Below are 13,934 nucleotides of genomic sequence, written 5' to 3' on the forward strand. Positions count from 1 at the left end.
TTTTTTATTCTACCTATCTTTACTTTAGTTTTTTTTTTTGTGTGGGGGGAAGGCCAAAGATACACAAGAGTATGCCTTTCTTTGAACTATAGACAATGTGGTCAATAATTAAACCTTTTTTTTAACAAAAGCATAACACGTTAGTGCAAAGTGTTAATATAAAAAAGGCTCTTCTAAAAAAAAAAAAGCACCGTGATTCAGAAGAAAAAAAAATAAAATCAAAAAGAAAAATGCGAGTAATCACAAGATGCCGGACTCACTACTGAAGAAGAGAAAAAAGAGGTTCATTCTTATGTGCATTGATTGTTTTTTAACTCTGAGCTTCAACTCCTACCGGAAGAAATCATTGATGCAAATAGATTTGAGTAATTCCACCGAAACATTGTTTAGTTCAACAACCAACGAAGTATTGTAGATGTCAGTTTCAAAATATTGGCGTACCGGTATATGATAATTTTTCAAAAGACGACATTCAAACAGAAATACCATGACTGAGAAGAGATTTAAAGGCAACAAAAGATCTGTAAAAGTTGACATTGAATGGTTCACATGCCACCAAAGGCTTTAAAAATATCTCTAAATCATTAACAAAGCCTTCTTACCATCTGCTTATCCATTACTTCATGTGGAAACTAATTTTAAAAATTAAAATTTAAAACTTTTTGAGTCGAAAGAACAAACGACACTTTCACAAATGTGAATTTTATTAAAAATGGAAACTTGAAGTTAATGATACGTTTTCAAACAGTGTAACTTACTTATGACTGCATTGCTGCAAAATTGAACTATAGATTAATGGCAATGTCTTTGATTCTAAAGATTAAGGATGCGTGCAGTTTCACATGGCTACACTAACCCAGTGAACTTTAGATAAATTGTAATAAACAACTGAATTAAATATACACTCGTTTTATAGTTGTTGAACAATCAAACTATAAACTATATGTAATACAGCGCAACAAACAAATGGGAAAGATAGGATTTTTTAAGGGTGGGGGGGGCGGGGGTGACACCCACCTTAATGACGCCAATGATATTTCGTATCCCAGCAGTCGGAAACTATGTGTAAATTGAAACATAATCCTTCTTTTTAAGTCAAATGGTAGCAAAGATATGGCCTTAACTCGAAAGTAGAAGTCCAGGGAGGTTTTTATCGGCCATTTGTAACTTCTGGCAACCCGTGTTGATAAATATCACCTGTTTTAATTGATGCGAATTAACTGAGGCTCGTAGATCAGCCAACAGGGGCAACTGGGGAGCGACAGAATCAGTACAGCATTTGTAGTAGCCCCACAAGTGGTTTCTGGTTGTGACTCGTACGAAAGGAGCGTCCCTGTTTGAGTGTAACATATTGGCTTTCCTCCTAACCCCATGTCATCGCAGCTCTTGGTATGCTAGGTTACTTAGGGAGAACATGTCCCGCAAACCTCCTGCGTCGCTCTGTCACAACCTCAATAAGTGGTTGACTCGAAGTTTGGCACACGATTTCCTTGTTTTAGACCCGATCTCTATAACTGACTCCCAAAGTTCTATTTATTTAGTTTCAATATTCTCTCGTAATATCATTTCTTTAGAATATCAGATTTAATCATCTATGTTTATTCAAAGTTGCATTAGTTAAGAACAGACTGGTTGGAGGTAGTTTGGAAACTGTTCTAGCTATATGAATTATATATTTGTGTTACACCACAGGTGAGCATCATTCGTTGATCTCCCTTTTATTTTCATCCCACTAGTTTATGCTATTCACCGTGACTATTGAACATGTACTGCATGTAAAAAAATTATTATCTCCCCTGATAATGTAAAAAAAATATTATCTCCCCTGATAGCATTCTTTATTATTAACTTGTTAGCACTGGGCTACATTAAAAGATTACATATTGTAGAAACTGTTGCATTCGTGATGTTAAGCTTGTCCTTCTCAGAAGGGTATCTACACCTCCGCATTATCATTATTTTGTATCGTTGTAGCCTATATCTAGGCAACCAAACATAAATCTGACCAAACCGAACTGAACCCAAGCTTTAAAAGTTGGGTTTAATTTCCATCTCCTCTGTGTGCCTGTTTCCCTTATCTTAGTGAAAGATGAAGAGACTATTATTAATAGATGTTTTTATTTACCTAAAATGTGTAGCTGTTATGGAAATAACATGATTACATGTGCCATGTAATTTTGTCTATAAAGTATTAAAATAAGATTCTATAGGAAAATTTAAGTAATTTTCTGAAAATTACAGAACACATTTTCTGGAAAAGCATTATTTGCAGTAAAATAATATCTATTGGATAACAATGTGTAAATAAATAAATACATTTTTATATAAGTATTAAATCAAAATTTAAAACTGGTATTAAATCATTCTATTCATTAAAAAATGGCTCAAGATGACCGAGTCAGTTTTTGAATTCAGTTGTTTGCTGTACAATACTGTTTTCTTCATTAATTATTCCTTCTCTAAGTAAATCTATAGGCTCTTTAACTTCATTTATTGCCGAATGTTTATCAATAAAACACAAGGAATCTATATTGAAAGATGAAGATGATGCTAAAGATAAGGTAGATGTTGACATTGGTGATGAAAGAAGGGGAGAAATATGATTAGGAGAAGACACCCTCTGTTGGTTATCCAAATGAATGTCCTCAAAAGTCACTTCCATGGACAATGAAGATGGTGGTGAGGTCAAATTAGTAGGTGATTTATCGAAGCCATTGGGATCAATTACATGAACAGTCCCAATAGATATGATCTCTTTATTTGTCTCAGTTTCAGGAGATGTAAAAGCTTTTTCTTTTGGTGTCATAGAGGCATGGTTTCTTTGTTTAGCTGAAGCCTTAGAGTACCGATAATCTTGTTTTCCATCTGCTGACATTATAAAACATTGCTGTACTAAAGGTAACAGTTTATTTGGTTCAATATTTGTGTTATGAATTGACTTTGAGATGAATTCATGAGTCAGCAACAAATCTCGTAGCTGGGACGATGATCTAGTAACAGACTCCACGCATAATGACAAGCGATCCTGATTTCGTTTTGGTGAAGGGGCATACACAAGGTCACGAACAGCTCTGCAGATTTGTATGTTGGCTGAAGCAATACTCATGGACAGTCCTAGAAAATATTTTTAAAAGAGAAAATTCATTATCACAGCTTTATTTAATTTGAATAACATTTGTCAGAAATAATTACAGGTTTAATGACATACCGTATACATAAAAGCCAAAGCCGTGAATAACTGATTGTCTTAAAAATGGATAAAAAAAATATTTCTTCCATGATTTGATTTGATTTTAGGCACATCTGCACAATTTAGGCCATGTGGTGCCTGCATTCCCTTAAGGACTACTCTCTCTCTACATACAAGGGCTAAATTCTATACAGTTAAATCATTAAAATCAAGGTCTATTCACAGTTAAAATAGTAAAGGTAGTAAACATTTAATAATTTGGTAAAAATCTAATGTAAATAGTACATGTTCACAAATTCATAAATCAGATCTTCGTAGACAACCCCACTTCCCGGATAAAGCCAAGTACCTTCCCGGGGTCGACATTGTCGAATAGTGTTTTTAAGTTAGTGGTTCTAAAATATTTCTCCCTGACATCCTGGTATCTGGGGCAATCAACGAGAATATGTTCCACGGTGAGGCGAGAGTCACAGTACCGGTACTCACAAAGTGGGGGCTACTCTCTCTTCAGCACTAAAGAGTGCGTGATGTAGGTGTGGCCGATCCTAAGTCTGGACATGGTCGTGCTACCACGCCTTGTCAGACCCTTAGATGTGGGCCGCCACCTGACATCCGCCACAATGTACCTGAGTTTATTGTGAGTCTCAGCCTCCCATCGGTCCTGCCACTCTCGATAGGTGGCAGAGGCAATACTTTGTCTCAGGTCCGAGCAGGGAATTTGGGTTCCTGACACCGCATGATTTAGGGCTCTCTTTGCTTCTCTGTCTGCGGCTTCGTTTCCCTCAATGCCTACATGGGAGGGGACCCAGATGAAGGTGACATCCCTATGGTCGGCTGTTATTTGGTCCAACAGCTTCAGGCTCTTATTTACCAATGGAATGTCAGTCTTCATCCGCCCCAAAGCTTTCAATGCAGATTTGGAGTCGGTGCAGATTATACATTTCCTCCTTTCTGATGCTTTGACGGCCATAAGTGCAAGCGATATTGCATGCCATTCGGCTATAAAGATGGAGCAGCCATCGGAGAGTCTACGGGAGATTGTTTAGTTCCGAAAGGAGCAGGCACACGCGACCTTTCCATCCATTTTGGATCCGTCTGTGTAGATGGTGCCACAATCTCAGTAGCTCTCCTGCAGTTCCCTAAAGTGGACTTGTAGTATGCTTGGGTCTGTATTTCTTTTTTTTTTTTAAATTAAGGAGGGATAAATTTAATTTGGGTTTATTCATTAGCCAAGGAGGATTCTGAGGGGTTTCTATTTGAGAGATTTGGTCAATGGGTCGGGTTAAATTTTGGATGGGTTCTCTCATTCGAAGGCTCAACGGCTGTCTGACGTTAGGCCTTCGATTGTATAATTCTACCTCTGTGGGGTTAAATATGGAGTCGAAAGCAGGGTTCGTGGGGTTGGATTTTAGCTTGACTATATACTGCATCGCAAGCTTTTTCATTCTTATATCCATGGGGAGTTCTCCAGCCTCCAAATGGAGACTTGGGATAGATGATGTACGAAATGGGCCGAGACAGAGACGCAGGGCAGCATTTTGTATTGGTTCCAGTATTTTAAGATAAGACTTCCTTGCTGCTCAATATATTATGGATCCGTAGTCTAGCTTGGATCGAATTAGACTCCATATAGCAGCAGCAAGGTATCTCTGTCAGCTCCCCAGTCCGTATGGCTGAGTACTCTAAGTATGTTTAATGACTTTTGGCATTTCTTCTTAAGTTCCTTAATGTGGGGGAGAAAATTAAATTTGGAATCTAGGGTGAGGCCTAAAAATTTTTTAGTTTTCACGACAGGGATCTTCTTGTTTGTGTATAAATAGTTCAGGGTCTGGGTTGGGTCCCCTTAAATTACAAAAATGCATACTAACTGTTTTGGAGTCCGAAAATTTAAAACCATTATCGTTTGCCCAATTTTGAATTTTGTTTAAACATAATTGTAATTTTCTTTCTAAGGTGTTCATGTTTTTCCCATAAGTAAAAATAACAAAGTCATCAACATACAAAGAGCACTCTTTGCCAGGGGACAGAGCATTTATGATGCTATTTATTTTATTGTTGAACAGGGTGACTGACAGAATGCTGCCCTGGGGTACACCCATTTCCTGGTCATAAGTGTCAGAAGCGGAGTTGCCCACTCGAACCTGAAATTTTCGATCTTTCAGGAATTCCTTCACAAAACAGGGGAGGTGTCCCTTAAGCCCCATAAGCGCCAGGTCACGTAGAATGCCATGTTTCCAGGTTGTGTCATAGGCCTTTTCTATATCGAAGAATACAGCTACTAGATGTTCTCTTCTGAGTAATGCATTTCTAATATAAGCTTTCAGCCTTACCAGGTGGTCAGTTGTTGTCCGCCCCTGCCGGAATCCGCACTGGTAGTTTGAGAGCGCTTTATTCCTTTCCAGGTACCAGACCAGCCTACTGTTAATCATTCTTTCCATGGTTTTGCAGATGCAGCTTGTTAGTGCTATTGGTCGATAGTTAGCTGGGTCAGAGCCGTCTCTTCCCGGTTTAGGTATCGGTATAACTGTGGCTTTCCTCCAGCTGTTTGGGAAAGCGCCTGTTTGCCACACACAGTTATAGACCCCTAGCAGGACTGCCAATGAGGGTTCGGGAAGGTGCTTGAGGAACTGGTAATGCATTTCATCTTCTCCAGGCGCTGTGTCATGTGACTTGTCCAACGATCATAAGAGGAAACGATTAGGCTAAAGGGTAGCAAAACAAGACTCCCGTGGGGGTGCCTAAGGGGGTGCGAGAACATCCTCATTGCATTGTGCGGAGTTTTAAAAAAGCTCCCACAACCTTGTCACAATCCAGGCGCTGTTCCTCAAGGGGCCGTTACATAAATGGCGTGTCCCGCACAGTTACCCTGGTATAGAAAAGGAAAATGGCGGAGGTCTTGGTGTACGCGGTCTCTTGCCGCGAGTCTGACCCACCAGTCAGACAGAACAGTGTACACTGTTCTCATTCAGGCCGGTGAGAGGGAGCTCTTGTTCACTTTTGCTGGCCTAGAGTTCTAAGAGCCGAAGGCTCAACTCTACCTGACAGTTTAAGAAGAAGAAGAAGTCTTTGAACATTGGATAAACTTGCATCAGTGCGATATCGTATGCCAACCCCAATGCTTTCTGTGCGAAAGGCATCTTTCAGCATGGCGGTGAACATTATGCTGAAAAACGTTTGAGCCAGCACACAGCCCTGCTTTTGCCATTTGCGACAGGAAAAGGCTTGGAGTAGTCTCCGTTGTCTTGGACTCTTTCTTGCATGTCATCATGGAATTGGTGCACCAATGTCATGAATTGTTCGGGCAGCCAAATTTGGACACGATATGCCAATACCTCAAATGTAGCTCACATAATAGTGCTTCACATAATAGTGCTTCACATAATAGTGTTGACCTTTTTGCCTCCTTTTTTATTATTTTGATCTATGACTTAAAAAAAACAAACTAGGATGAATAGTGCACTATGATTACATGAAAACACTTGCATTATTAAAAAATAAATAAAATGAATGGTTAGGCCTACATAGTTTTGTTGTATAACTGTTCTGTAGCCTACTTATAAAAAATATATATCTTAAGCAAAACGGAAACCATTAACAATGATAAATGAAAGTGCTTTTAATTTGCATACATTGAAAATAAATAAAATCTATAGATGTTGTTCATGTATTCTGCAGTCCACTGTGGTCCATATTAACAAACTTGGTTTCCAAGATGGGCCATCTTGAATTTTTTTAATTTTATTTTTAATTTTATTATTAAACTTATTTATATCATGGCAAGTCAACATTATGATAAGAATGGTAGCCTCTATATACACAGGAAATTTCCAGTTAGTAGGATAAGAAACTTTTTTCTTATGAAGGGTAAAAAAAAGTGGTCCATGTTGCAAGCCTCTCCCCCTAGTCCGCTGAGAAAATAATTACTTGCTCATGATCGTTATAATTTTTCTAAGTAAAAAAAAAAAAGATAAATTTTAATTTGGCTCTAAATTTGAGTTAAAATAATGGCGTAGTCTACTGATAACTGAGTTATTTATTAAATTTAAAGTTGATTTCAGTTTATTGAAAGATAATAATCTAAGCTTTGTAGTCAGCGACGAAGACTAGCAAGCATATAGGAAGGTGGCCGTGACCAGGGAGCGCATCAGTCTGATTTTGTCTCGACGGATATGCCTTTGTCTTTTCAAATTATTTTGAGTTTTGCAAGTGCTGCTGTGGAGTGTGCAATTCGGGCCAGTAGTATCCGGTCGCAGTGGGCCCCGCACTTCCATCGGCCCCGCGTTAGTTCCTAATTTCCTGAAAACTAATGAAAATCTTCAGGAAAAATAGACAAAATTGTCGTTTTGGCGTGTCATTCATCTACGTGCAATATATCTTATCTTATATAATGCAGACGGTACTTCAAAAAAGAAGACAATTAAGCTACGTCCTACGCGTAATGCATTTATTTATGCATATTAAACAATGCCTAAATTCTGCTAAGTCACTGGTTTTCCTGGCTAGCTCAGGCAACCCATTCCATGCTCTTATAGCACTAGGGAAGAAGGAGCATTTGTACAAATTTGTCCTAGCATATGGAACGAGGAATGTGCTCTTAAAAAGTAATAATAGGGCGAATTTGAACCTAAACCGGAAGTTCCATTACTTTTTTGTTTTTACTAGTCACTCATATCAATAAAGATCTAGATCTATTTCGATCTCTTTTTAAAAAAATCAAAAGATTTTTTTTATTTGATCGTGATTTTGTACTTAGTAAAGAATGAATCAATGCAAAGACGAATTTATTTCTAATACAAAATCTTAATTTTCCCCTATTATCCTTATCCCTACACAAACTAGGCCCCGCGCAATCCATTTCGCATAGGGCCCCACAATTATTAGGACCGGCCCTGCTCATATAAGATGATAGTTCCGAGGTATTTGAAAGTACTGACACTTGTCAGCTTTTCACCTCAGGGCAAAAGACAGAGAGGAATGGAGAAAGACGGTCGACAAATCTTGCGTTGTGCCACTACGGTCCAACAGACTAAGGGATAGGTGAAAGTGAATCTAAGCTTTCTTATATTTGTACGTAATGTAATATAGATTACATCTAGATTCTATATCTAGAAGTAGATTTTGATCTAGACCTTAAGATTTCTAAATCTAGAATTAAGGTACAAATCATATTTAAGTGTATGAAATAATTACATTTATAGAATGTGAAAATTAAAGTCACGACCTGCTTTAAATGAAATCCACTATCGTAGACCCCCATTTTATTTTTTCACTCTCGTAGACCGCTTGGAAGTCTTCGTAGATCCCTGGGGGTCTATATAGACCACATTGGGAATCACTGATCTAGTCATTAAATTGTTGTCAGTTAAATTTTGTTGTTAACAGATATCTGTTAACATATTACCATTACTTGTTCTGTATAATTAACTAATATATCAACTAATAGACGGTCAGGGAAGCCCAGCAGATGAGCCACGGATAAATTACAACCCCGACCTAGAGAAAAAAATGCATCCTCTGAAGGTCCAAATTGAATGCCACCCTCCGGTTTCCCACAATACATTTGTTTTGGTATTGTGTCCTCTAAATAAAAGGAAATATCAATTTGGCTTTATTAATTGTAATCGTTTACTTGACGCATTTTGAAAGAACAGTGCTACAAATTATAATTCCTTGCTCACTCTTTCTCTAAAAAATATTTACTCTGGATCTAGATATTTTTTGATGCTATTCGATAAAGTTAACAAAAAATATGTTTAGACAGCGTTTAAATGGAAAGGAAGGGGGTGACGTACGGCAAATTTTTTAAGGTTGACTTAGGGGAAAAGAAAAAAAGGAAATTCTATTTTTGTGCTATTTCTTTATATATTTCCTATATAGACTGCGGTCTTTTGGGGAAATACGGAATAAAATACAAAGGTTTAATAGAAAGTTGTTTTTTTCGAGAATTACGGTGTTCAGGTAGCAAATCTGTCAAAACAGAGTCTTCGTGAGCACCTAAAAAGTAAAAGGAACCTGTGTAGAAAATTTCATGCGAATCCATTTGATAGTTTAAGAGATCTCTACATCAATCAGCCAGTCGTATTAAAGGACGTGACGTAATAAAAGGGGAATTTTTAATGTCTACTTTTACTACTGATAAAGTCTTTAGTAATTCATTTTGTTTATGAGTCTACATTAATTTATTTCTCTGTATTAACAGAACATGGTATCAGAAGTGGCATAAGCTAGTGTTGAAAGCGCTGGTCTCAGATTTGGTCTTACTTGCTTAAACTTTAAGCGTATTTCGTTAATTATTTATCAGGTGATTTATTTATTCAGTATCAGGTTTGTTGTAAACTCTAGATATATACGAATAATGGAACTATCAGATCCTCCTAATCTGTTGGCACTAGACGGTAATCAGAGATGAAAATAGTGGAATCAAATTTTAAACTTTTAATGTTCGCCACCGAAAAGAACATGAAGACCTAACCCTGATCGGTGAATCCTATCGAGACAGTATGTGAGAAACACTAAACCATAATTTACAAATAGAAAAAAGAAAACCTAAAGAAATACTCAGAAAGACACAAAGATAGAGTCAATTTCCAATTCCATACGCTAGAACAAATATTAACAAATGATACTGCTGACCAGTGATGCCCAACCTAATACAACTTGCGGGCCATTTCAATTAAAAAGGTACAAAAAGAAATGACCTGAAACAATTTTATTAGAAGCCCGTGGATCTAGTACTTACATAAATCAACGAGATACCTTTTTTTTAACGCGTCGGAAAATGGCTTTATTTCTCTACTTATACTTTAAAGCTAGCTTACCATTACTCATTTTCTTGTCCCTTTTTTTTTTATCTACAATCTCTAGGCATAGTTTAACAATCTTTTATTTACAGTTCAAACCAACAATGCCGCCATATTTGTTTTGTAATGCCGTTTATATATATTGCTGTTAATTAAACAGCTACATTTTCTTTATATAACAAGTTTGTTGGCTTATTATCATGTTCCACAAAAAAATAAAGATCCGTTCACTGTTGCTGGTAGATTCTAAAATAATCTAAATTCAGAATCCCCTTTTCATAAACGTACCAATGTTAAAGGTTATGGTCAATCAGAAAAAAAAAAAGACAGAGGGCCCTAACGAAGCTATACATACATTTTTCTAATTTTATTTTTCGAGGGGGGGGGGGTGTTCTACACTCTACAGTTTGTGTTGACGTTTCAGCGTTCCGGATGGAACGTCATCGTAAAAATCAGGATTTGGGGCATCACTGCTGTAAACAAAATAATTGAAAGGTTTGAAAATGATCTTTTGCTGAGGTCCAACACTATTTATGACAGATTTAAATCTTTCACACGAAATCAGAAAAAATTTGAAACATTCCAACAGTAGGCCTATTATACCTATTAAAAAATTGGCAAAGAAATGTCAGTTTGATAACCTTTGTGATCAGCTTATCAGAAATCGATATGTTTGTGGTATATTGTCTGATTGATTAAAGACTTCTAAGAGATGTAGACTTGACTTTTAGAAAAAGCATCAAGTATGATTTGTACTGACGAGCACACCAAGAGCCTATTGAAAGATATGAAAAAAACTACAAGTAAATGCTGGTTATAATAAAAAAAAAAAAGAAAGAAGAAAGAAAGCCAGTCAAAAAGGTCACAGGACAAATGATCAAGGAATCATTCAACAGGTATCATTTAGGATCTCGCTATGCAAGTACAGAGATACTCCAATAAGCATACTGCTGTGTTCACCATCACAATTGCTGATGAACAGAAGACGTAGGGATATTATTCCATCTTGAAAGCATCAAAACCCGAAAATAACAAGATTACAAAGAGAGTTTGTGTTATAATGAATTCTTCAAATGAAATGCTAAAACAACTCGGTATAGTATTGTTTATTAAACCTCGTTATCTGCCTTGTATTTAAAAAAAGACATAATAGCTAGATTTAGATCTGATCTAGATTTTTTACACTAGACCTAGATTTTTTTTACACTATATCTAGATTTTTCAAACTAGATTTAGATTTATATTCTAATTAAAAAGAGAATTCGAGATATATCTAATACCGTTAATTACATTTTTTTGGGATGGTCTCGTATGAAAATTAGATGTACCATAACCTTGTGGAGAGATTTTCATACTATACTTTTGTGTTTGGAAGTTGTTTTCCTTCTAAATCTGTAAATAGTATTATCGATAATTTGATTCAGTTAATTTTTTAGCTAGAAAATTAAATGTAATGTAAGACAAAAGTGCGATTCTACAAAAATAGAGTTAGAATGTTTTTCATAAACATCCGGAACCGATTTTTGCAAACGAGAAGAAGATTATCTGTTTTATTTATTAGAAGAGGTATTTCGAACAGTTATTTGTGTTAGTAGATTTTTTATATTAAATTCTGAACAATTTGACTTAGTGATACTGAAAATGTACAAAAAAATTGTCTTTCTTTGTTAACATAATGTAATATTATCTCCCTTACATTTATGTATTGATTTAAAATTGGTGTATTTTTATGAAAAAAATCACTTGTATAATTAATGTTATAAATTAAACAGTTTGCTTTTAGAAATAATATTTTTCATTTTTCTTCTAGTTTTTGAGATCTGAGCGTGACAGAAAAACATTTTGCACAAACCTAATAGCAGCTTTTCCCCTTACGGGGGCCACTAAAAATGCACAGACATTGCTTAATGAACGACAGAGTAAATATAAAAGCTTCTGCAAGAATTCGTAAAGAATAATCTATCCGAGAGAAAATAAGAGTTCATATAAGACAATCATGTCAGAAAGCAGTAGTAAAAAAAATAATTCGTCACCCAGATCATAAATTGTTAAGACCAGCAATGGAAAAACCTACAGAGGAAACCACCGTTTTTTTATATAAGACGAAGACATCACAGGGTACTACACAGAATAATACAACAACTGTTCGAACAATCGAAACAAACAATTATAGGCCTACGTCTAAAGAACTTGTGCAAATCAAGACAAGCAGAAGTAGAGTTGTCAAGGCCCCAAGTACATTTAAATCTTAACGACTTTAAAAAGAAAAATGATAAGAACTTCAAAAGGAAGGATGTGCTAATGTTTTTTTGATACATCATTATTTGTTGCCGAAGTTTTGTGAAAACTCATTGAAAAAATGTGGCATAATTATAATTAGAGTTTTCAATGTCTACTCTTACTTCTTATCTTATCTTATATAATACAGACGTTACTTCAAAAAAGAAGATGATTACGTCCTACGCGTCATGCATTTAGTCATGCATATTAACCAATGACTTAAATTCTGCCAAGTCACTGGTTTTCCTGGCTAGCTCAGGCAACCCATTCCATGCTCTAATAGCACTAGGGAAGAAGGAGTATTTGTACAAATTTGTCCTAGCATATGGGACGAGGAATGTGCCTTTATCTTTGTGTCTTTCAGAGTATTTTATTAAATTTTGTTTTTGTATTTGAAGATTATGGTTCAGTGTTTTATGTATTATTGCTACTTTACTTTTGAGCCTTCTGTCCTGAAGGCTTTCTAAATTTAGTGATTTTACTAAAGGTGTTACTCTAGTCAAATGTGAATATTCGTTTGTTATGAATCGCACTGCTCTATTTTGTGTCTGTTCCAGTTTCTTAATGTTTTCTTGAGTTGAGGGGTCCCAAACAGAGGATGCATATTCTATTATTGGCCTAACCAAGGTTAAATAACATTTTAGTTTTATTTTCTTATTTGATTTATAGAAATTTCTTTTCATAAATCCTAATGCTTTGTTTGATTTTTTTGTAGTTTCATCAATATGTGGATTCCATGACAGTTTTTCATTTATTATAACACCTAGGTATTTTGCCTTTTTAGTCTGTGTTACTGGTTTGCCATGAATAAGATAAGTGGAATTAATTTGTTTTAGTTTTTTTGTTTCTCTTAACAACTGACATTTTTATGGGTGGAAAGACATGCTCCAATTTGATTCCCATTTCTGTAATTCATCTAATTCTCTTTGTAAAATATCTGTGTCTTGTGTTGTTTTTATTGTTCTATATATTATGCAATCGTCTGCAAATAATCTGACTTTTGTTCCTGAAGTAATGCAATTTGGTAAATCATTTATGTAAATTAAAAATAGTAGTGGACCCAAGACTGTTCCTTGAGGTACACCTGAGTTTACTGTTATCGGTGTTGATTTAGAACCATTTATTATTACAGTTTGTTCTCTCCCTATCAGAAAGTCTTTAATCCACTGATGCAGTGGACCATTAATGCCGAAATATTTTAATTTTTTAAGCAAACTATGGTGGTGAACTTTGTCAAAAGCCTTAGAAAAATCTAGTAAGATAGCATCTATTTGTTCACTATTATCTAAACCTTTTGAAAAATCATCAATTAGTCCTATTAGTTGTGTTTCACATGATCTATATTTCCTAAAGCCATGTTGGTATTGTGTGAGGACATTATGTTTGTCTAAGTGGTTTATGATGTTGCTACATATTATGTGTTCTAGGATTTTACATGTGATGCTGGTAAGTGATACTGGTCTGTAGTTTCCTGGGTCAGATTTTTCTCCTTTTTTAAATAGGGGGGTGACATTAGCTTCTTTCCAGTCCTTTGGTACTCTGCCCTGGTTAAGTGAAGCCTGAAAGAGTATTTTGAACACTAGGGCTAGCTCATTACTTAGTTCTTTGAGTAATCTAGCTGGAATACCATCAGGTCCAGAAGCTTTATTTGGTTTGGTGTTGGC

At 35.8% G+C, this 13,934-nt stretch overlaps 1 protein-coding gene across 7 annotated transcripts in view; it reads right to left on the reverse strand.

Moving 5' to 3' along the window:
* Window positions 1-686: 686 nt before the first annotated feature.
* LOC106060385 (talin rod domain-containing protein 1-like) overlaps window positions 687-13,934 on the reverse strand; it is a 61,227-nt gene continuing 47,979 nt past the window's right edge. For all 7 annotated transcript variants that reach the window (XM_056016693.1, XM_056016690.1, XM_056016688.1 and 4 more), the window contains one exon: window positions 687-3,114. In XM_056016693.1, coding sequence (XP_055872668.1) covers window positions 2,399-3,114 — 716 coding nt within the window. In that variant the 3' untranslated portion in view covers window positions 687-2,398. The remainder of the gene's footprint in view (window positions 3,115-13,934) is intronic.

The sequence above is a fragment of the Biomphalaria glabrata genome, chromosome 18 (genome assembly GCF_947242115.1).
Source record: "Biomphalaria glabrata chromosome 18, xgBioGlab47.1, whole genome shotgun sequence".
NCBI lineage: Eukaryota > Metazoa > Mollusca > Gastropoda > Planorbidae > Biomphalaria > Biomphalaria glabrata.